The sequence below is a fragment of the Micrasema longulum genome, unplaced genomic scaffold, assembly GCF_059751315.1.
Source record: "Micrasema longulum isolate JH-2025_06_02 unplaced genomic scaffold, ASM5975131v1 h1tg002094l, whole genome shotgun sequence".
In the NCBI taxonomy this organism is placed as follows: domain Eukaryota; kingdom Metazoa; phylum Arthropoda; class Insecta; order Trichoptera; family Brachycentridae; genus Micrasema; species Micrasema longulum.
Window position 1 is genome coordinate 96454 of NW_028279261.1, and position 25693 is coordinate 122146.

General features: G+C 32.8%; 1 protein-coding gene across 5 annotated transcripts in view; it reads right to left on the reverse strand.

The window, feature by feature from the left end:
- LOC148273049 (protein diaphanous-like) overlaps positions 1-25693 on the reverse strand; it is a 93715-nt gene that overhangs the window by 37173 nt on the left and 30849 nt on the right. For all 5 annotated transcript variants that reach the window (XM_088239211.1, XM_088239213.1, XM_088239212.1 and 2 more), the window contains exons 3-10: positions 15257-15454; positions 14878-14988; positions 13221-13420; positions 10384-10570; positions 7695-7838; positions 5553-5661; positions 3457-3565; positions 1907-2035 (exon numbers count right to left, since the gene is read on the reverse strand). In XM_088239211.1, the coding sequence (XP_088095337.1) occupies positions 1907-2035; positions 3457-3565; positions 5553-5661; positions 7695-7838; positions 10384-10570; positions 13221-13420; positions 14878-14988; positions 15257-15454 (1187 nt within the window). The remainder of the gene's footprint in view (positions 1-1906; positions 2036-3456; positions 3566-5552; positions 5662-7694; positions 7839-10383; positions 10571-13220; positions 13421-14877; positions 14989-15256; positions 15455-25693) is intronic.

Consider the following 25693-nt stretch of genomic DNA (forward strand, 5'->3'; position numbering starts at 1 on the left):
CCTTTTTATTTTATTTCTATCATGTTCACTAAATACAACACGTGGACCCAATAAATTAAGTGGTTTTTTCTTACACGGGTGGTAATTTGATATCATTATTTTCGAAGTAAGCCAGGAGAGGACTAAAAGAAATATTGTTTATTTGGTTATTAATTATTGTTTTCTTATTATGAATCGCTTTTTTAATATCTAAGATTTCTAAGTTGTCTAATTTTAATATTTTATTTTCTTACTTTTAATCTTAGTACGGCCCTAAGCCAATTACAACAGTTACATGAAGAAACATAAATGCAAGAAACTGAACAAAAAGAACACAAAACTATTAAGCAAAGACAAACAAGGGCAAAACAATAATTGTATACAATATATTCATAAAAATGAAAGACCCAAGACTTCGAGCTAAACCATGCCAATCCAACTTCATCCCACACTGTTTAGTCGTGAAGAGATCTACGAAAAGCCGGAAAATCTATCCCAAAAAATTCCAAGTCGTGTGAAAAATTGACTAATCTACATATTCGGGACATTGGCGCATAAAAACCAAAGTTGCTCTTATAAATAGCAGATTTTGACTTCTGGTGACACGGTTGGGAACATGAAAAGAAATTGATTGCAACAGAGATGGGACATCACTTAAAGCATTAAGTATTTTGAAAATGCATATAAGGTCCATCTCAGTTCTACGTCTCTCCAATGAAGACAGATTAAGAGATTGCTCTATTTCAAAATAGGAATAATTACCCCTTTGTAATCCGAGCTACCATGCCACTTTTCTTAGAAAACGGTGTTGGACAGACTCGATATGGTCAATATGAGTCCTGTAGAATGGAGACCAAATAGGAGAAGCGTATTCTAGATGGGGTCGAACTAGTGAGCAATAAAGAGTTTTGATGGTATTAATATTTTTGAAGTTCGCCGTCACTCTATTGATAAAACAGAGAAGTTTGAGAGATTTGTTTACAATATTATCAATGTGTTCACGATAGGAGAGTTTACTATCTAAAGTAATGCCAAGATCCTTTATTGACGAAACTGTGGCGCCTCCGTCATAAACAATCCTCAAGGACCTACCAAGGAGCGAAACCACGCAAGCGAACGCAGCTCGTTAAGTTACCAGCCTGCGGTTCGATACCCAGCCGGAAATAGAGGGCGACCAGAACAAAGGCTATAAAAGGCGCGAAGTTCAAGGCCCGTCCTTCTCTCCTTGTCCGAAACTCGACTGCCGTACTTCCTCACATAAAATAAGTCTTCTATAAAACACGTGTTAGATATAAATTCGAAGTAAGTTAGATTTCATTGAACGTGTAATAAAATATCTTTGTATTACACGCCAGTTTTCTTATAAAATAAATAGTGTTATCCATGTAAGTAAGCCGTTCTTATTTCTTGTGTGATAATATATATGTGAATCCTTTTTCCCGCCACCTTCTGAAAAGAACGTAGTAGGGTGTTGAGCGAGAGGAAGTAAGGCACCGACGGGACCGATTGCAGGCTCCAGCAGGGACGCGAGGCCCCGAGCGGACGGATGCAGGTAAAAGGGACGATTGCCTAATCCTACCTCACGCACACGCCTGTGCGTATAAAAGTGACACACAGCGTGTACAGAGAGACCCGACAGGTAAGCCAAAGGCCACAACGACCCCCACAAAACCATTGAAAGGGAAGTATTTTTTAGTTTGTAGTTGAATTGTATAGATTTTTTTCGTTGCGAGAAAGATATTATTTTACATTTGTCAATGTTAAGTTGAAGACAATTGATGTCGCACCAATAATTGATATGATTCAGTTATCATTGAAATTTCAGGAGACTTGTAGTTATAAATGAATTTATGATCCAAAATTTTGAAAAAATGGTATTTCATTATTTTTGATATGATATGCCTTGAAAATTGATTATCTGACTTACCTAATGTCGTGATCATCTCTTATAAATAATAGATGTTGCAGTATGGACAGGAGGTAGGGTTCGGACGACGTATCCAACGTCACGTTTTTCACCAGCTCAAAGCATTCATTTATGTCGTCAAACTCCAACCTGAAACATGCGAGATAAAATTTTGAAATTTAGTGTCGACAGATAACAACCATTTTATTTTTTTATTTTTTTTCAAAATACAAAAATGTACAAAAACACAATTGTATTCCCATGAGTTAGCAAACTCATTCTGGGATTGATACAATTAAAGATTATCAGATAAAAAATAAAAATACATTTTGTTGAACATAATTAAAACAAAAATGGACATATCTCGGAGACCTTTTAAAAAACAAATTATAATATATTATTTAACATTAAATCACATGGGTTAAGGGTTATCGAGAAATAATTTGAGGAAATGATTTTTTAGTGTTATTTGATTTCCTTTCGTAGACTGGTAAGAAATTGATTTAAAGTGAATAGGCAGGAGGTTATATTGAGTAGAGGCAATGTAGAGGAGTGACCTCAATCCGAATTTAGAGGAGTGTACAGGGGGTAAATGTAGACAGTTATGAGATCGTGTGCGATGGTTATGTATATCACTGTTAAAAGTAAGCGCTAAATTTGAGTTTAATTTATGTTGCAAAATTTGTAAAAAAGTGTTAGTTATTTCATATGAAGGTAAAATACTAAAAGGAATTATATTTGTCTCGGAATATATCTCCTTTATGCTTTTATCTCTTGGAAAACGAAATACATTTCTTACGCCATATTGATGAAGAGAGATCATAAAGGATCTTTTTAACGGCTTATCATATTAACAAAATATAATAAAATTCGTTCATTAGACGTACCTGTAGAAATTATAATGGACTCGGTATCGATGTAGACATTTTTAACTGCGCGTTGCATTTGTACAGAAAACTTCTTCATGGGGTCGATTATTTGGGATAGTTGCTGAATGTGCATCTCGAGTGGTTTATGCTATGTATAAGTGCCGCATGTAATGTATATGTTTGTGTATGTTTTATATGTGCGTTCATGTGTGTGCGTGGATGGCTCGGAGTGTACATTTGGTATTTTAATTTATTACCTCCATGGAAAACGCAAATGTCAACAATTATTCTTTTCTAACTTGAAATTCTTATTTATTTATTTATTTTTTGTTTCATTTAATGTTTATATCTTTTGCATAATTTATGAAAACTTAATTGGTCTTTTTATGTTAAAAAATTGTTGTTTGTAATACTTTTTATGTGTGACTGTATGTTTTCTAAATAAAATAAAATAAAACAAAATACAGAACACTTGTGCACAACATAAAATGGTGACAAATAACAAAAGAAAAAGAACACCACTTGGTCGGCATTGTGGTGTAATGGTCATCGTGTTTGCCTACCATTCAAGAGGTCTCGGGAATCGAACCCGAGACCTACTGCATAGTAGGCCAACGTTTAGAAACCATTAGACCACGCGACGGACAACCACACATTACTGAGTACTTACAGCGAACCTAGTAATGATAGAATAATACTTACTTGACATTATCAAATTTGGTCATAAATTCGTCATGGTCTTCTTCAGCGTGCTGGTCAAAAACATTCATTTGAATCAACATGGGACCCTCGGCTGTTTTCCTCAAGTCCTCTGCAAGGAAAAATCACATTATGAACACTCACTATAGCTGCCAGAATTTGGATCGCACGTTTCAACAAAACAAAGTATCGAGGTCAGTCTCAAGATGGAGGAAACCAGATTTAACCTAAGCCCACGGAGCAATAGGGTTGTTGATGGAAGGAATGAGCTTCCACAAGAGCTGGTCTCAATGTGTAGTCTCAATGTCTTCAAAATGGACTAGATTTGTTTTGGTAAAGTTAAGATACGCCAACGACTACATAACTTTCGTTAAAATAGATTTAGGCATACCAGCTTTTTTGAGCTGCTCACTTCAAATTCAAATAAAAATATAATATTTTGAGTTTGTCCAAAATCAGAGATGAAGAACTTACTAGAGACGGGGGATTTCGAAGTCTAGGCATTAACAGGGCTTACGACCCGTCATTGGCTCACAAATCAACAGTTGGAATAATTTAAGAAAACGGATGTTCAAACACACAAATATGGATGTGTAAATGTTACACAGCGTTAAACCAACTAATAACAGGCCATAAGCCCTGTAAATGTCTAGGCTTCTCTTTTCCATTCTCAAAAATGTTTTCCCTCTCTGTTGCGATAAATTTCATTCTTGACAACTCCCCAGGGAGTGGAATCCAGCCATGTCTACAAATATTTGGTCAAAACATTATTGATTGAAGCAACTGGTCCAAGAAGTAAAAAAATATTTTCAGGCGTTTCTCAGTACGCAGGTAAATAAATTCACTCAGATGAATCTCACCGCATTAATAAAGGTTTAATTTGTTTACAAAGTTCACAAAAAAAACAGACAATCATACATAAATACAGGTAAAGAGTCCACACATACATTATACAGTAAAACCCCCTTGTTACGTTTTTCAAGGGAGCAAGATAAAAAAGTGTAAAACTGAGGAAAACGCTAAAGTGAGGAAATGAAAAATGTATGGAAAAAATAGGAATTACATAAAAATAAATTGATTTGCTACACTATAGTGTACATATACTTCCAAAAAAAAATATAAAAACGGCGATAAGTGGAAAATGTCAATATTCTTTTTACCTATTCTCAATAAATTCACTAAAAATATTTTTATATATTTTCAAACAATATTATGCAATATGTTTTTTCATTAGATTTAAAAATAGCGTGTTAAACTTATTTTATGTGTAAATAAAAAAAAAACGAAAATGGAATTTTGAATTTGCATAAAATAACACAAAATATTTTTTCCCCTGAATGTTGGGAAATTTTATTAATACGGTATCACTTTTTTTTCTATGGCATCACTAAAAACAACTGTCATATAGATCGCGGCTTTTTAAACCATATGTTTTATAACTTTAAATATTTATATTGTTATGTTTTAAGCATCGAAATTTCATGATATTAAAACGTTATTGTTTCTAAACGTTTGTCAACTGTGTATGATTTGTGCAAGACAATATGACGTATTTGTTAAAATGAAAACTAAGACTAACCCTAAAGGAAGACACTTGAACAAAAAGGTCAATACACTGCAACTGCTTTGAATTTTGATTAAGTCAATTATTTATCTTTTATTAGTTGTTTACCTGTTTTTATTCTTCATTCGCGTGACATACGCGGTGGCGCGCGGGCCGCGGCATCGTTATTGCGACATAATTTAGGATCTTTCGACACATCAAATGAATTCGGAAATTTTTTAAGCGTGAAACTGGGGTTATGAAAAATGTAAAAAACGTTAATTGGGGGGAATATTTGTATGAGAATGCGTGAAGAAAAATGGGTCCTGAACATTTCGGTGTAAAAAGCGGGAAAACGTAAAATCGAGGAACGTAAAAACGAGGTTTTACCGTATATATTTTTTATTGTATCTTCAGTTGGAAGAACTGTACGATCTTTGGAGGAATTTCCATAGATGTCAAAAGAGAAAATGCTATACTTTCATCGTAAAGTAAAATGGTGAAAATTTTGTATGAAATCAGTACAAAATACAGGTCAAAATTGCGGTACACTTACCAATTATGTCATAGAAACCCGATCTCATGACTTCGTTGCGAAGGTGCATACGGAAATCCAAGTCGTCAGGCTCCGTGATAATTGCATTTAACAGTTGCATGCAAACAACCTAGAACAAAACACGTTTGGGGTTTTTGATTAGGGAAGCAATTAGTATATAAGTTATTGGTACATAATAATATACACTGCCCTTAAGAAATTAAAGATAAACTAAACACATATATAATTAGAAATAATACCAATAATTTCACATGTCTAGTAATAAATTGAAATAACAAATTAACCAACTTCACTATATATACTATAATAAATAACTGCGAGTATTTTGTGGCGTTATATTTTATTCGACTAAAATGCAGTGAAACCAAATTGATATTATCTTGTTAAAAAACTTGACTTTTCAACAAAAAAAAATTGGTCATTATTTGAACCAGAAAAATAAAAATATGTAATAGATTATAAACTTTTTTCTTAATACAAATCAACATTATATTGATATAATGTTTAAATTAAATTCTAAATTTTATTTTGTATTCCTACTCCACCACAAAATAATAATTATAATATTGTGTTCAGCGCCAAAATACCAAAATCGCATCTGCTGCGCGGCGCGGCGCGGCGTTTCGTTCGCATCGCATCTAAACTACATGGCAAAAAACGTATTGGTGTGTTTCGATTGCTTCCGTTGCCTAGTGAGAATTGAAGTCTGCGCCTGCGCCCGGACTGCGCGGTCAGTACGGCGCTGGAACGGAATTTCGAATTTGCTTCCACCGCAATCGTTCTTTAAATCGATACCCAGCCAGCCGGTAGCAAGTATTTTTTTATTATATTCATTTTAAATTACCAGGAATCAATACTATTGCTCAATGGGAAAAAGGAACAAAGAGGAAAGAGGAAAAAGGAAAGGGGAAGAGATCAAGGATATGATAAGATAGGGTATCGTGTCCCTATAAAAAACAGTCGGCAACGGTCCCAGTATGTAGGTCAAATTAGATTAACTTCAAACCATCAACTACCGTCCAATCGGAAGTGAATGTTCCAAAAAATAATAAAATTACGATATGCGTCCATATTTTTTATATTTTTTTATTTATTTACAATTTTAAAAAACCCGTTAGGGTTACATTAGAAATTTTATATTGTCTAGTCATTTTATGTCTCGTCTAGTCTAGTTAGTTCAGTCATGTGCTTTTTCAGATTGATTTTAAATTTGTCTCCAGTAAAAGTTTTCAAGTAGTAAGGTAAGTCGTTGTAGTTTTTAAGCCCATTATGTAGTATTTTTGACTGTCCTGTGTTTGTCTTTGCTTTTTCAATATGATAGTGTTGTTGTTGTCTGGTGTTATATTTGTGTATGTCAGCATTTTTGGCTAATATTATGTCATCGTCTTGTATCTTTCCCAGTGTTATTTTGTGCACAATTTTTAAAGTCTCAATTTTAGTCAAGTAGTTTATGTCAAACTGGTGTGTTTTTTTGTACAGTTCAGTCGTAGAGGCCAGGTAGGGTAGGTTGTATGTTAGTTTAAGAATTTTATTTTGTTGTCTTTGTATTGTTGTTATGTCTGTCTTGTTACCAGTTCCCCAGAAAACGATCATGTAACTCAATTTACTATTGACATAGGCTTCGTACATCATAATTTTTTCCTTTCTCAGTATAAAATCTTTAATTTTGTAGAAGAGGCTATGTAGTGATGCCATTACTTTAGTGAGTCCGTCTATGTGTTTTGTCCATTTTTATTGTCTGTCCATTGTGAGTCCTAGGTAAGTCACATGTTCTAGTTCTTTAAGAGTTTCGTTGTTTATTTTTATGTTCATGTTATGGTTCTTCTTTTGTGTTTTGAAATGTATTATATTGCATTTCTTGGCATTAGTGTTAAGAAGTTTTTGTTTGTCCATTCTAATAGTTTTTGCACGTCATTGTTGATGGTTTTAGTCGTTTCAATGTCATTTTTGTTTTCATATAAAATTCCTAAGTCGTCCGCATAGGTTGTTTTTTTTTCCCTATGAGTGGATCTTATAAGAAGATGTGTCTACAAACATGTTAATGATCTCTATCGTAATGTAGGCATTTTTAGCAGCACATCAAAAGAGTTTTTGAGATAGTCGCAGGATGTACCGAACTCGCATTGAAAAAATATGGGTTACCTTGAGCCCATCGGAAGACTTCCTCATAGCGAGCGCCCTGACGATGGGATGGAAGCGCTCCTGATTTTTAAACTCTCCTGTGGTGGTGACGGCTTCCAGGACTCGCTCGTGGCCGTTCGGGATGAGGCAGGTTGCAGCCAATACCTGGGAACAGAAATAAATACATTACAATAAAATATTGGTTTCCGTTGTTCTCTTCGCTATACCAGATTAAATTATTTTTTTTGTATCCCAACTTGTAAAAACAATTAAACCTTAAATTGATTTATTAGATGTGACTTAAAAAAATTTAATGGACTCAGTATTAATGTAGTTATTTTTAACTGCACATTGCATTTATACAGAAAACTTCTTCATGGAGTTGATTATTTGGGATAATTGCTGAATGTACGTACATCTTGGGTAGTTTATAATACATATAAATAAATAAAAAATAAATAATAAATTAAATAAAGATACTGCAGAACTAATTTACAAAACAATCATTCTTCCACATATAGATTACTGCTCAACAATATTATTTCTAGCAAACGAAGGAAATTTAAATAAACTAGAAATTTTACAAAATAAAGCGATGAGAATAGTTCTTAAGAAAAATAAATATAGCAATGTAAAAAAAATGAGAGATGAACTAAAGTGGTTATCTGTAAGAAGGAGACTTAAATTTAATATGTTGATATTTATACATAAATTTTTTCACGATAAATTACCAAAATATTTTAAGGATAAAGTTGTCTTAAACAAAAATTGTCATGAATATGCTACTAGACAAAAGGATAAAATAAAACTACCATTATTTAAAAGAGCTGAGTCGCAAAATTGTTTGATGTATAAGGGTTTAAAAATGTATGATGAGATGCCTGAATGTATGAAGAATGAAAAGTGTCTGAAAGAATTTAAAAATAAATGTATAAGTTACTGTAAGGAAATGTAAATATATATAGATGATGTAAATGTACATAATAGTTTATATTAGTTTTAATATAAGCTAACTTAAGAAATAAAAAAATAAATAAAAAAATAAAAAAAATAAAGCCAGGTTATACATATAGCAACAGAGATGTAGAACATTTAGGAGAAGGTAATATAGAAGTCTAGGCATCTACAGGGCTTATGACCTGTCAATGGCTGGTTTAAGTGGCCACTTAAACCAGCCATTGACATTGAGCCTAGACTTCTATATTACATTATCTTAAATGTTCTTCATCTCTGTTGTAATACGTTAATATAAACAGCTCCCCAGGGAGTTGAATCCAGTCCTTGTCTACAAAAATTTGGACAAACTCAAAATATTGTTGATAAATCCACCTGGTCCACGAAGAAGTATAGAAATTGAAAAAATGACATTTTCAGGCATTGCCTAGTATGCAGGTGAAATAATTCAATTAGATGAATCTCACCCGCATACATAAAGGTTTCAGCTCTTTAACTTCACAAACATCGACAGATGAAAGAACTGAAGGAATATAGATGTTCGAATATAGGCAGAATAGTGAATGTTACACAGTGTGTAAAGTGCCCACTTAAACCAGCCATTGACAGGTCATAAGGCCTGTAAATCCCTGGACTTCTATATTACCTTCTCTTAAATGTTCTTCATGTCTGTTGTAATATGTTAATATAAACAGCTACCCGGGGAGTTGATTTTTTTAAATTTTTTAAACTTCTTCTTGGACCAGTTGGTTTCATTACAATATTTGAGTTTGTCCAAATGTTTGAGTTTGTAAAAATTGAAAAATTGTTTTCAGGCATTGCCTAGTATGTAAAATAATTCAGTCTGATGATCTCTTCACAACAGTAAAGCTTTCAGCTCTTCAACTTCACTTAAATCAACAAATGGAAGAACTGAAGAAATATGGATGTTAAAACATAGGCAAAATGGTGAATGTTACAGTGTGTAAAGTGGCCACTTAAACCAGCCAATGACAGGTCATAAGCCCTGTAAATGCCTAGACTTCCATAATCCCTTATTTAAGGTATTCTCATCCCTGTTGTAATTTGTTGATCTTAATGACTCCCGAGGGGGTGAAATCCAGTAATTTGTCTATGAACATTTGGACAAACTCAAATATTGTATGTAGAACTGTTGATTCCCCAAATAAAATAAAATAAATAAATAAAAAGTATGTAAATGTACCGCATTTAACGTATGTGTTTGTATATGTTTTATACATGCATGTAAATGTGCGTATGCATGTGTGTATATGTTTACATTCATATATGTGTGCACGAATGACTCAGAGTGTGCATTCGGTACTTTTATTTATTACCAATAATAACCTCCATGGAAAACGCAAATGTTGACAAATATTCTTTTCTCACAAGTGTTTTATTTATATATTTTTTGTCACCTTTATGTTTACATCTTTTACTTAATATATGAAAACTCAATTGATCTTTTAATGTTAGAAAATCTTTGTTTTTAATACTTATAATGTATGACTATGTTTTCTGAATACGATAAAGTGAGGAAATGTAATATGCATGCAAAAATTTAATTACATAAAAATAAAATTGACATTTAAAGTCTTTGTAGTAACACTTTGAGATTTTTTAATATTCATGGAATTTCAATAGCCTTTTTGAAAAATGTTTGTTTTAGAAGAGAAGCTTGTCTCAGAGGGATGAAGACTCCAAAGAGCAATTTTATTTTCATCTTCAAGATTTTCAAAACTCATTTCAAGCGTACCTTAGCTGCCTCCAGCATGCACTGCGGCTTTTCATAGTCGAGACTCCGGGCGAGGACAATGAGAGCATCCTTGCGTGCGAACACGGCGCGTATGCCCACTGTGTTGTTCATAATGGCGCTGAGGCATCGTATACACTCGTACTGCGGACGGTCGTACTTGGTTCTTTCCTGGACGGCTTTTTCTTCACTGCAAAATCAAACACAATTATAAAATTATTACTATTGCTCACTTGTTCGTCCTCTTTTAGAATATGCATCCGTGATCTGGTCTCCCTTCTATGCAGGCCGGATAAATCATATCGAATAGTTGCAACATCGTTTGCTAAGAAAAGTAGCATGGATGATTGGCCTCGAGAGGGGAGACTACACTCACGGAGAAATGGAGTCAATGTTAAAAATCTCAAGTCTACAAAAACGTAGAAATAACATTGACTCCGTATTTATGTTTAATTTGCTGAATGGCTTAATTGATGTGCCATCATTACTGGAACAAGTGGCATTCAATGTTCCAATCCGCCGGTTGCGAAATAATAATGTGCTGTTCCTCGATCAACACAGCACAAACTATGGCTTACATGCACCAACGTCCCGATTGTGTCATATTGTAAACTCGAGACAAGATCTGGACTTTTTTGGTGCAAGTCTTTATAGATTTAAAAAATCACTAAGATAGACCGGATCTTGTCTTGAGGTAGTAATTTTTATTTTTTTTGTCCTAGCTTTAATTTTATTTAGTTATATTTTATTTTATTAGTGCCTGTATTTACTGAGTACTGAGAATTCTTTTTAACTCGTTGGTGCGAAGTAGACTCGAGAGTGGCTCGATGATTTGGGGACCGTGTGAGTTGAAGTACTCTCTTATGGTGGAGAGGGTTCAGAAGAAATTTCTTCGGTTTCTCTACATGAGGGAGTGCGGATACTATCCATGGCTTTATCCCACCGAGTTCCTCCAGGGTATGCTTGGTTACAGCAGTTTGAAGACTAGAAGGAATGTGTATTTAACTACGCACTTCTTTCGATTGTTGCGCGGTATTATTCACAACCCTGAAATTATGCGGAGCATTAGCTTTTATGTTCCGGATAATTATCTTAGACAGCGTCAGCATAGACTGTTTCATATTCCAATATACCGGACCAACCTGCCAATGGTTATGCCTGTTGGAAGGGCTATCTCTCTCTATGTTGAACAATATCACTTTAGACATTGACATTTTTTACGTCTCTGAGGGAGTTTTTCGTTACAAAATTCATTAACTGTTTCACATATTATTCTTTGGATATTATGTATACTAATGTGTTATTTTTTATATATACCTAATTTAACCTAATTATTTTAATTATTTCTATATGTATGAATTAAGATATTCCATTTTGTAATGTACATATATATGAATAAATAAATAAAATTGAAAAAAAAAAATATTATAAGAAATTGTATTTACCATCGTTAGAATGGACTGCATAAGTCCGTCAAATAAATAAATATTTTTTTTTTAAAGTTATGAAAAATACACCACAACACCCAGACCAATTGAGATCCGTTTTCACAAAGCGAAATACCTACAAAACAGTTCCGAGTTCGATTCTCGGTGAAAATAAAAAAAATCAAAATGTGATTTTTCTCAAGCCTGGGTGCTACAATCATCATCATCATTCCAAGCCATCGTGCATCTCTATAAGCTGCCAACTCTTTTGCTTTCTCCCAAGTCAGGTTCTCGTCCCGAAGTTCTGACATAAACTGCCGACGAACAGTCAGCAGTGGACGTCCAGAACGTCGAGAACCTGATGCCTCGTAAAGTAGGCAAGCGTGGTGAAGGCTCTCAGGAGGCATCCGCAGTTTATGGCCTGGCCAACCGTAACACCCTCGCTTGACGATAGTGTGCTACAATTCACCACTGTATTTGGGCCTCCTGACCCGTTGTTAAAAAAAAAAAAAAAAATTCAGGACACTGTTTTTTTATGATAAAAAAATAACTACTAGGATTACAACAAAAACAAAAATACCTTTTTATGGAAATTCTACATCCCAACTCATATACTCGAAGTCAATATTATAGAAGAGCCGTGAGCCTGTGGCGTGGTGCCTAATTTATTGTAAACTTAAAAATAAGATGCTGATTCTTTTGTGATAAAAAAAGCACCATATTCTACATAGGAAAACATACTTACTTGTAAAACCAAAATCCTAAACTTGGATGCAGCATGGAAAAAAACATTCAAATATTTAATATTTTTTTATTTAAAGAAGACAATTCTTAGTACGTGACGTTATGTCTATTGTGGCGGGTCCTCGTGAATAGTTCTCGTCCTCCAAACCCAGGTCTATAAAGAGCCTGGCTACTGTTTGGAAGGTGAGAGTTTACATTTTGCTAAATCTCCCCCTCCAAGCCTAGATCGGGCTATTAGGTAGGGGGCGAGCTCTTTAACATCCTCAGGTTTAACCAGTGGTCCCCCGAGGATGAGGCTCCTTTTATGATGCAAAGCGTCCTACTCACATACAATGTGTAGAGGTGTTTCCTCATCTGCACTGCAGAACCTACATCAAGATGTTTCATTCTAGCGCGGTGTTTGTTCAATCTGCAGTGTGCTGGGCGGGCGGCTCTAGTGATAACCGTCACTTGATTTTGGCTGATCTTTATTAGGTCAAAAGAAAAACTTTGCAAGTACCCTTTTATCAGTTGCTTCGCATGGTGCTGACCCGGTACTAATATCACATACTACGAATACCAATGAAATGGATCGGAGAAGTGGATGTATTCAACTCGAGCTAGTAATACTCAGATTAGGCTTATCAACAATGCGGGCGAAAGTTGCCGGCCTGTTGCAAAAACACTCACTTCCTGTAGCAAGAGTTGAGCGTCGCGAGCAGCTGGACCAGGCCGCTGGCCTCGACAAACTCCTCCAGCCAGGAGAGGGGGTTATTGGTGAGGGCGACGCGCAGACTCTCCAGGCACATGTGCAGCTTGCTCACGCTGAGCTCGGCCTGCCCCAGGTACGTCGTGTAGTCGGACGGCTTGTCAAACTTGGATTTACCCTCCTGGAAACAAAAATATATTGAGATATCTACAAAAGGGTTGTCATTTTAACTAGAATAAACAAATTTTTGTTGCACCACGACAAGCCAGGACGCCCAATTACAGTGGTGAATCACAGCACGAAACATCCAGGCTTGAGAAATATCATGTGTAATTTTTATCTTTTAACTGGGAATCAAACCCGGAGCCTTCCGGCGGCTGCCAATTATTGCGCCAATAAGAAAAGAAAATTCTGTATTTTAGAACACATTCGCAGTTATGGCAGATATAGCTGGCAAATCGCGTCTCTTATTTAAGACACGACGGCTATGTCCGTCAAAATCATGTTTCTTATTTAGGAAATGACGGCTATATCCGTCAAAATCGCGTCTTTTATTTAGGAAATGATGGCTATATCTGTCAAAATCGCGGCTTTTATTTAGGAAATGGCGGCTATATCTATCAAAATCGCGTCTCTTATTTCGGAAATGACTGCTATATCTGTCAAAATCGCGTCTCTTATTTAGGAAATGACGACTATATCTGTCAAAAGCACGGCTTTTATTTAGGAAATGACGGCTATACCTGTCAAAATATCGTCTTATTTAGGAAATGACGGCTATATCTGTCAAAATCGCGTCTCTTATTTAGGAAATAATGGTTATATCCGTCAAAATCGTGTCTCGTATTTAGGAAATGACTATATCCGTCAAAATGGCGTCTCTTATTTAGGAAATGATGGCTATATCTGTCAAAATCGCGGCTTTTATTTAGGAAATGGCGGCTATATCTGTCAAAATCGCGTCTCTTATTTCGGAAATGACTGCTATATCTGTCAAAATCGTGTCTTTTATTTAGGAAATGACGGCTATATCCGTCAAAACCGCGTCTTTTATTTAGGAAATGACGGCTATATCTGTCAAAATCGCGGCTCTTATTTAGGAAATAATGGCTATATCTGTCCAAATCGTGTCTCTTATTTAGGAAATGAGGGCTATATCTGTCAAAATTGCGTCTCTCATTTAAGGCATAACGGCTATATCCGTCAAAATCGTGTCTCTTATTTATGAAATGGGGGCTATATCTGTCAAAATCACGTCTCTTATTAAGGAAATGACGGTTATATCCGTCTAAATCGTGTCTCCTATTTAGGAAATGAGGGCTATATCTGTCAAGATCACGTCTCTTATTTAGGAAATGACGGCTATATCTGTCAAAATCGCGTCTCTTATTTAGAAAATTACGGCTATATCTGTCAAAATCGTGTCTCTTATTTAGGTAATGACATCAACATACTAAAGTTATTAGATGCAATTTGTACTAGCTACACATCACCGCGAAGGGAGAGGTTACCAAGTATTTGTGTTTGGCACTAAGTTAGTCTTAGAAAATATTTTGACAATAATTTTAAAAGCAAAAATAATACTAATTTAAATGAAAGTTTTAAACGCAGAGAGAAATAGTTAAAATGATGACTTACCTTGGTCACCTGTTGACTGCCACCTTTGTAGGCGACCAACATCTTTTCCTTCTGGTCCCTCGAACAGCTTTTAAGAGGGATTTTCTTCTCCTCTGAGAGATTCATATCAGCCTGAAATAAAATTAGAATACAAAAATCAGAAACCAATTGGCAGACGAAATGTTTGACACCAGAGTACTCGCGCGGACTACTATAGTGATCCAGGGTGATCCAGGGTGATCCAGGGTGACACTTTTATCGATATTTTTTTACTTGCAGAAATTGCGTCCGTGTATTTCAGGAGCAAATCGTCCAAATAAGCGACTATGCACAGCTTACAGGAAAACGGCGGTAACAAAGTCGAGCACCTAATCTACCTTCCCCGTTTGCATTCACTTACCAGCATCTCGTCGAACTTGTCGTTCAGCCTGCGGTCGTCCAGGCGGCGCAGCTGCGCGCCGACGTCGGGCGCCGCGGGCGCGCCGTCGGGGGGCGCGTCGGCGTGCGGCGCGGGCGCCGGCGGCGGGGGCGGCGCGGGCGGGCTGTCGCGCTCGTCGCCCGCGCCGCCCTTCTTCGGCCGCCCGAACAGGGTGTCCAACTGGAACAAGGAAACACGCATCAGCTTTGAATGATATAGACAGATGATTAACTCGGTTTGTTGGTTCTCGGGTTGGGAAACTCTCAGGGGTGAATGGTGGCCGGTGCCCGAGGAGATCTTGTGATTTAAAGGCTGTGTAAAATAGTCAAAAATTTATATTTTAATGAAGGCAGCCGATATCTCCGGGTGTAAACTGAACCAATATTTTTGTACTACGAGGATTCAAAAAGCAAAACTACTTCCTATCAAATTTCACACATATCGTCCTAAAAAATCCTTAGAAATGAATTCGTGTAGAAATTAGTCGACTTCACAGTGTTCCGATTATTGCATTTTCCCGGTGTAAATAACAGCATTTATCGATACTATTCCTGGCCGATTACCTTTCTTTCCCATCCTTCCCTTGACCCATCCTTATGGTACTTACCAAACATCAAAATAGAAGAAATTCAAAATTAGAAGATTCGGATTTAGAACAAAAAAAACAACATTTTTCACTTCACATAAAATTGGATAAAAAGTACTTGGAATCGTCGCGCGTCGTTGAAAACATTATTACATTGTATAGTGCATTTTGTAATACAGTGCCCGAAATTGAAGAACATTCACATCGTATTAAAGGTAGGTTTCCATTCCATGTTCCTATCCTTTCTTCAAATATTTCCCTATCACAAAACTGAATGAAATTAATAGAATTAAACTTAATGCCGTAATAATTAACCAGCAATTGGAATTATCGAACTCTCCTTTACGTAAACCATTAATTTAATATATAACTACGCTCCTTTTGATTGAATTATTTACTACTAAAATAAAATAATTAACATAAAATTAACTATCAAAATGAATAACTTCATTCCATTAACAATGTATTATCTAAGTGTGTATCTTAAAATATTTCGTCATTCATCTATAGGTGTGTAAATTTCCTTGTCAAAAATCATTAGAGACATCCATCGGTACAGTACTCGATCAAAAAACAATATTTATATTGGATCTGTGAAGTCTACGAAGTTTGGTACTAGATCTTTACAATACATAGGTTTCAAGGAATTTAATAAATTGCCACAAAAATTTAAAGTACCTATTTCAAAATATAGAAACAGGACGTGCGAATTGAAGAATTATTTTTTCCAGAAGTACTTTGAATAAATAATGTTAGTTTATCCAGAGAATGCGCATCTTGAACATATATCTTTTAATATTTTACCGTTTTTGCTTGTATATGTAATTATTAATACTATTTAAATGTTATTTGTCTTTTTTTTATACTTTTTTTGGCTTGTATACATAATTTCAATACGTTTTTGATAAAAAAAAATAACCTGTATTGGGTGTGCGCATATTTTGTTAATTAAAAAAAATTATTTTATTTTGTACTAGTACAGTATGTATATATACATACATGTAATTTTTAAACTTTTTCAATTTTCTTTCCCAGATTGCATAATGTAAACATTATTTTGAATTTATTTCCATGCCTAGTATTCTGTTAATTTTGTTATTTTGTTATTTTCAAGTATTTTGAATACCCTTTTTAATTTGTAGTATATCATAATTTTAATTTTTCTGCTTTTGTAAATAATATTATAGTTTAAAATATAAAAACGTCTTTAAACAAATTTGTTATCTGTATGTCCCTAAATGAGTTTTTTTTTTTAAAAACTCCTTGGGAATATTGTATATAATTATGTATAATATGTTTTCAATTTAATAAAAAAAAAATTAAAAAGTATTGTGCTAACTTTATCTATTAAAATGTGTATTTCCCACTCTGTTCTATTTTTGCCATGTGTTCCTTTCCCTCCTTTTAAATAATAAAAGCTTAATCCCAATTTCGGTCCAAAAACTCCCAAAAATGAACTGTTTAGCAAACTAGTTATAAATAAAATACCCATACACAATTCCTCTTTCTTCTCTAACTCATATAGTGTCCATGCGGCTCGACTGTGGAATCATCTCCCATCCACCATCAAAGATGTCACTACATTATCTCTGTTTAAATCACGTCTGAAGAAACATCTCCTTTCTCTTCCTTAATCTCTCCTCCTTTCCTTTTTCCTCTTTCCGCTTTTTTTCCTTTTACCCATTGAGTAATAGTTTTGATTTAAGGTAATTTATAAACAAATACGTTTATTTCTATTTTTATATATTTTTAACTTTTTAATCTTTTTTTTTCTATTTAATATGTTCTGTAACTTGAATTATAAAATGAAAACTTTTATTTTATTGGTTGGTTGGAAGAAATTGCCATTTGGCAATAAGCCCGCCAATGTACAAATAACATTATGCACAAAAAGTTAAATAAATAAATATTTATGTTTCTGTCCCCTATTAAAATACTAATTTGATCTTATCCCCAAAATATGTTAAGAGTAGTATAAAAACTGTAAATGTTGTAAACAATTCACCAGTCTTGAAGATGCCTACTTAGGCGAAAGCGCTCGTTGGTCAAAATAATAAAAAGTAAAACTAAACCAAGAAGTTTCATCGATAAGTTCATTTATAATTTTATCATAATCATGAATGAAATTCGTTTTTCATTTACAGTCCGCCTTTTCGTTAACACCCGGTTATCAACCCTTTATAGGGCAAAGGCCGATATTGGTTAATGTATTAACCAGTCGCTTTAAGGGTCATATTTCCAATACCGCCCATAGAAATTTCAACTACAGTAAACGCTCTCTTAACCGACCCAGGGCTGTAGCTCAATCACAAATAACTATCGACGTGCTAATAAGCGACGTGATAACAATTTCTCACTATGATTGTTTATCGTATTCGCGATCAAAATGCAACATCCGTGAACACCTAATATTAAATGTTAAAATATTTTTGTTTCGCGACGTATAATCCTGCTGCGCAATCACATATTTGAATTTCACCGGTGTAAATATGGAAAATAATCCAAAACTGCAATTTTTACTTATTTATGTATTATTTATCATGCTATTCATTGCATTTAGCTGGCGGGTGACAAGCCAAATGTCAAGAAAAGCAGTCGCCATAGTAATTGTAATTTAATTTTCACATTTTTGTATTAGATACTCCTTGCTATTTTGCAAATGCCACATATTGCATTTTTTATAGTAAACGCCGATTTTTGCCATGTATTTATTTACGAAGAAAACAAAAAAAAACCGACACGAGCGTTGATTTAGAGATTACGCGTTGACTTATGAATGCGATAACTTAAGCATGTTCATTATTGTTCATTGTGATCGCTCAAATGTTTTGCATGTTTTTAAGCACGTCGATAGTGACTGGTGATTGAGCTACTGGATAACGAAAAAGCCGGTTAAAGAGAAGATAGTGAAAAACACATTTAAAATATCACTTTCGCAAGGAAGAAAAAAAACATATTGTTTTCATAACACCAAGAAAACAGAAATTTTATTCTGTATTAGAAACTCACACATTAAAAATTAACATTTCACAAACTGTAAAAAATATGTACAGGAAAAAGCCACACATCACTCCAAAAGAGGCATTCCTAGAAGAGGCCGGTTAAGAAAGCGTCTACTGTATATTACTTCATACGTTGTCCAAAATTATATATATGTCAAGTATTTGTTAAAACTTAACGATAGAAGAAAAATTATAGACCTTTTAAATTTATTCAAAATTGTTAATTCAATATGGGATTGCCCTGAACTATTATCTCTCATCAACTTCAGGGCGCCTGAAAGAATGACTAGACAGGTGCCACCGTTTTGTAGCAACAATTCACGGACAGTGTATACTTGTAATGCCGTATTAAACAGACTTCATGAACTCGGCAATAGTTATTCCCACGTATCCGATATATTTAGTGTAGGGCATTGTTCCTATAGAACAAACCTTTTGAACTTTTTCAAAGATGGTGAATGGTAATTATATTTATTTATTCGTGCATTTCATAATATACACAGTTTATTGTTCACTTTGCCCAGCTGTATGAAACAGTACTTATGATTTTCTTATTGTATTACTGTAGAATGTTTTATTATTTAAACTTTCTACTGAATATGCTGTATATTTTTTAGGTTAATTTTATAAATATAAATCTTTTATAATTTTTAGGTTTAATTTTTTAAAATAAATCTTGGGTATAAGGAAATTTAAGTTTTTTTTTATTTATTTACAATTTTAAAAAACCCGTTAGGGTTACATTAGAAATTTAATATTGTCTAGTCATTTTATGTCTCGTCTAGTCTAGTTAGTTCAGTCATCAAGTGCTTTTTCAGATTGATTTTAAATTTGTCTCCAGTAAAAGTTTTCAAGTAGTAAGGTAGGTCGTTGTAGTGTTTAAGTCCATTATGTAGTATTTTTGACTGTCCTGTGTTTGTCTTTGCTTTTTCAATATGATAGTGTTGTTGTTGTCTGGTGTTATATTTGTATATGTCAGCATTTTTGACTAATATTATGTCGTCGTCTTGTATGTTTCCCAGTGTTATTTTGTGCACAATTTTTAAGGTCTCAATTTTAGTCAAATAGTTTATGTCAAACTGGTGTGTTAAAAAAAAATATATATATATTAAGCCAAATATGTAGTATTATAAATGTTTGTAAAAGGCAGACTTGCAGTTTATGATAATGAAATGAAATGAAATAAAATAAAATAAAATAAAATAAACTAAAATAAAATAAAATAAAATAAAATAAAATAAAATAAAATAAAATAAAATAAAATAAAATAAAATAAAATAAAATAAAATAAAATAAAATAAAATAAAATAAAATAAAATAAAATAAAATAAAATAAAATAAAATAAAATAAAATAAAATAAAATAAAATAAAATAAAATAAAATAAAATAAAATAAAATAAAATAAAATAAAATAAAATAAAATAAAATAAAATAAAATAAAATAAAATAAAATAAAATAAAATAAAATAAAATAAAATAAAATAAAATAAAATAAAATAAAATAAAACGGTCGTTGGTCGGTCGGTGTTTACTTACCGGTGCCGATAAGGGCAGGTATGAAGGTAATATTGAAGATTGAATGAAGAGCTTAACTATAAATGTTTAATGAAGTAGTTAAAATTAATACGTATTAGTGATACAAGGAAAATTTCAGATTTAGTGCCGCTTTTCAAGTTATTAAATAATGTTCTTGACAGTTCCGAACTGTTAAATCGTGTTAATATTTATGCGAGACAGCGTGGGACGAGACAAAATACTTCTTTTGCTGTTGATTTGCACAGTTCAAACTATGCCAAATATTCACCTATTCCACGGTTCCACATGTTAGCAAACAAACATGAAAATTTAGATTTATTTAATTTATCTTTACATCAATTAAAATTATTACTTTTTAATCACTTCTTTTCTAAACTATAAAAATGTACTAAGTGTTATATTTGTTTTACTGTTTATGCATCGCCTCTGTTACTTCAATACTTTTTGATTTAAACCCTTTATTAATTGTTAATTTGCTGCATACCTATGTTATAATTTCTTATTGAATTTTTCTTTATTATTTCCTTATTTTCTGCTGATTTTATTTCATGTATCTATATTTTTTATACTGTGTTCAGGTGTTTTGTTTATATACAGGCGTCTTTTTCACTTTCATGTATGTTTTTAATTTGATTAAAATGATTAATTTCATGTTGTTCCTTTTTTTAAAATACTATGTTACTTAAGCAAAGTTATTATTTTTTAGCTATTCTTTCGATTGGCATCATAAAAGTAGGGTGATTTTTTTTTGACATTTAAGTCGGTTCGATTCCCAGACGAAGCAAGTAATTTTTAGAAAATCTATGAATGCAGAATTACTAACTTTTAAAAGTAACATAAAGTCTTCTTTCAGCAAAATACACTATCTACGATATTTAAGGTACTTCCCCTTCATGTCCCATAAGTTTGGGACTAAGTGTATAATTGTTTTTTAATATAATTTTATACTTTGTCAAAGGCGTAGGCCCTCGACATAAATAAATAAAAACGTAAATAAGCTATTGTTAGAAATTGAATATTATAACCAAAATTATCTTCTTTTAAAAAAAGATAAAACAATTCTATAAAAAAGGTTTCAATAAGCTATATTTTTTTAAGTATTACCGAAGGCATAATTTTACGTAGAAATAAAGGAAAATGTCACAAAAATGTATGTGATTTAAAATGCTCGTATTTCTTTTCGAAAACAAAAAATTAAGATTTTGCTTCCGCCACTTTCATATTTAATTTATTATCTTCAAATTATTACGACAAACTTTAGTTCAATACTAAGTCTTTATATGAGAACCCAGATACCTAAGTTTAGTCTAAATTTGAAATGGCGTAATCTGCCGGTCTAAAAGTAATTATATTTTAGTTACATAAAACTTTTAAGTATATTTTTAATAGAAATACCTTTAAAAATTATTGTTTTTTCAAATTTATGTTATTCTATGTTCTTATTTTTGCGCGATTAAAAAAAACATTCGTTTTAAAATGGCAAAATGATTTCCTCATTTTGCATGTGTTTTACCGGACTACAGCCTTAAAGTCCTTAAAAATATAGCTTGATTAGAATGACAGTTGTCAGCAAAAGTGAGGACATAACTTTGTAGTAACCTCTAACGAGTGATTTATATTGACACACGAAAAATCATTCGTATCTGGCATGTTAATTTATTTTTTTAATACAATGCTTGACATATAAATCAACATAATTACATAAAATCAGCTTTAAAACTAAAAAAACTCAAATAAACCTCATTATTAACGACGTTATATATATATATATAGTTTGATAATTTATATAGCGCCATTTTTGTGAAAATCACCTCAAGGGCGCTGTACAAATAATAAATATCCCAGTACGTCTTGCAGCTACAGAGCGCATGGACTTACAAGGTTACGTCATTTTGAAAAAATGTTAGAGATGAGACAAATTGATCAACGTAAATCGATCAAATAAAAAAGAGTTCATTTGTTGTTATTCATGAAAAAAAGTATTTAATGTTTTATTTTTTTGTAAATAATTGTCTTAAACACACTATAATAGGCTTGTTTTTCCGTTTCTATATCAATTTTCGGAAACAGAGTCTCATGTTTGCATGAAAAAACGGATAAAATCGATTTGATCGGTACAGTGATCAATAATTTTTCATCACTAGTAACATTAGTTTGACAGCTGTCCTTTTAATAAAGCTATATTTTAAGGACTATAAATTATTGTTCCTACTGCGTGAAGTTGGCGCGGTTACCTACAAATCCATGTATTTATGCCGTTGTCAAAACGGTTGTAAAAAATGTAATTACTGATTAAAAATGATAAAATGTGATGACTTGTGTTCGTAATTCTATAATAAAATTTTGTAAATAATATCTGTGTATTTTTATAATATAAATTTATTTTCTAACATGACTCTAAACAATCATTGGTCAATATATCGAACGATGAAAAATTTTGTTTTTCTGAAAATCAAAATTTTTTTATCGAATTTATTTTATGTGGGCAATAAGTATTTTAATTAAATACAACATTTGAAATTCAAATTATAAAATAATTAATTTGCCCTATAAAAGGTTAAATCAGCATAACTGAGCAAGAAGAAGCGGAAGAGAAATTAATACGTCACAGGCGAATTAATTTCAGAAATAAAAAATAATAATAAAATACACAGTCTATTAACAAATAAATAAAAAAATCACAAAAACTTAGTCATTTTAATTATGCAACAAAAAACCTTGTTAAAATACGATTTCAGGTAAGCGATAATCTCTCTTCAACAATGTCCAAATGGTTGCAGACTGGCTGGATTTCCTCTTTAGGGAGTTATTAATATTTAAATTTAATTCAACACAGGGGGAAAACATTATTGAGAAGGGAATATTGACGTGTCAGGCGTTGCCTAGTAGGTGATTTGGTTCAGGCCGATGAATCTCACCCACATAGTAGAGGTTTCAGCTCCTTTACTTCACAACAGTCAACATATGGAAGAGTTGAGGAAATGTGGATGTTTTAGTGTGTTAAGTGTGTAAAGTGGCCACTTAAACCAGCCAATGACAAGCCATTAGCCCTGCAAATACCTAGAAGTCCATATTCCCTTCTCGATAACGTTTTCCCCCTCTGTTGAAATAAATCTAATCTCTCTTTTCAAAAGCGTAATTTGCACAAATTCACACAGCAGACACAAACAATATAATGTTTTTACATGAAATGGCGATTTTTCTCTGATGAAATTTTCCACGGCTTTCAATCCGTCCATTTTGAACAATTTTAAAACAAAACACACACTGTAAACTTGAAATTGAAACTTTGTTTATTTGTTTTTAACAGAACCACTCGAACGTTTTATGCAAGAATGATTTGCAAAACCACAAACAGAATTGTGTTCCAGTATGACAATCGAAAATAGAACACTTTGTGGATTATAAATAGAACGGTAATGAGACAACAAAACAGGATGATTTTTTCACAATTTCCCCACGGTTTACCGACGGTTTATACCGACGGGTCTAGAACCCCTCGATACGTTTATCCACGCACAAACGTGCACAAAATAACACTGGGAAACATACAAGACGACGACATAATATTGGTCAAAAATGCTGACATACACAAATATAACACCAGACAACAAAAACACTATCGTATTGAAAAAGCAATGACAAACACAGGACAGTCAAAAATACTACATAATGGACTTAAACACTACAACGACCTACCTTACTACTTGAAAACTTTTAATGGAGACAAATTTAAAATCAATCTGAAAAAGCACATGATGACTGAACTAACTAGACTAGACGAGACATAAAATAACTAAACAATATTAAATTTCTAATGTAACCCTAACGGGTTTTTAAAATTGTAAATAAATAAAAAATAAATAAAAAAACAGTGTCAAAAATTTTGTTCCACCGAGAAAATTTTCCTTTAATTATGATTTATTAAAATTTTTAATCGTTTTGAGGTTGGCACTTTTTTCTTAAAAGCCTATATGAAAGAGAAATAAGTTCATTTTGAAGTCGAATCAAATTCTGACCTAACTGTCAGTTTCGGAACCGAGTGGCTAGATGCAGTGGCTAGACTAGCTAGATGCTGCCCTATTAACATACAAGAGCATCTAGCCGTAAAATGTTACCAATGTAAAAAATAAATTGAGTTATTACACATGTCTACGCACTAAAGTGACATACTTCATTATGACGTCAAAGTCGAAGATACACTACCGATCCTTCCCCCACATTCAAGTTTTGATGTAAGTTTGCATCATCGGTTTGTACTGACGAGTCTAGTACCCCTCGATACCCATATCTACGCATTGAAAGTGCAAATCCAACATGTCTATAAATATTTGGAGATACTCAAAGCATTGTTGATAAAGTTAGGACTTGAAATATTAATAATATAATATAATAAACTTTAAAAAAAATATTTTGCATTGTGCCAATCAATTTTGGAGTATTGTATAATCGGATAGGGTGGTGCGAGTGACACAGTTTTAAATAATGTATTTGTTGCACAAAAATCCATTATTAAAATAAAACTTAAAGAGTCTCGATACAAACATCTACTGAAGAAATATTCCACAAATCACAACTTATGAAACCAAAGCAATTATACGCTAAAAATTGTTTTTAAGGGGTATTGACTCTCTTACAGATTCAAAAACTATTCTTACTCAAATGAAAGACATAACCCCAACAATACAACACACACAATTATTATTAATTTTAATTTAAACTTTTCATTTTAATTTTAACTTTTACTTTTAATTTTAATAATTTAATTTAACTCTTAATTTATACTTACCTACATCTACTACCTGCATCGAATAATTTATTGTTACTTGTGATTTTTTTTTTTTTTACAATTAAATTGAAATGTTCATGGAAGCAGAGAGAGAGGGAGGAAAGTAGAGTAGCTTTACAATGTCTTCTCCTTTATATGAACTTTTTATGTAATATTTTTATTTTTACTTTTTTAGAATTAAATTATTTTTCCCCTCTCCTCCTGCATTCATTAGTGTGAAATCTGTAATTGGTCTTACTTTTTAAAATTGTTATTTTGTACCTTGTTGTTTATATAAAGACTGTATGATTTCATTAATAAATAAATAAATAAATTAATAAATAAATAACCATTAGGCAATAAAATAACAAAAACATAATATGAACTTTACATTTGTAGAGCAGTTGATTCAATATTGGTTTGGGTGAATGAGACAATCCATTTTACTTCTACTACCTAGCTCCACTATCCATTTTTTAAAGCCTTTTTGAACATTTTCTCATTTCTATTTTTTTTAATAGGCATT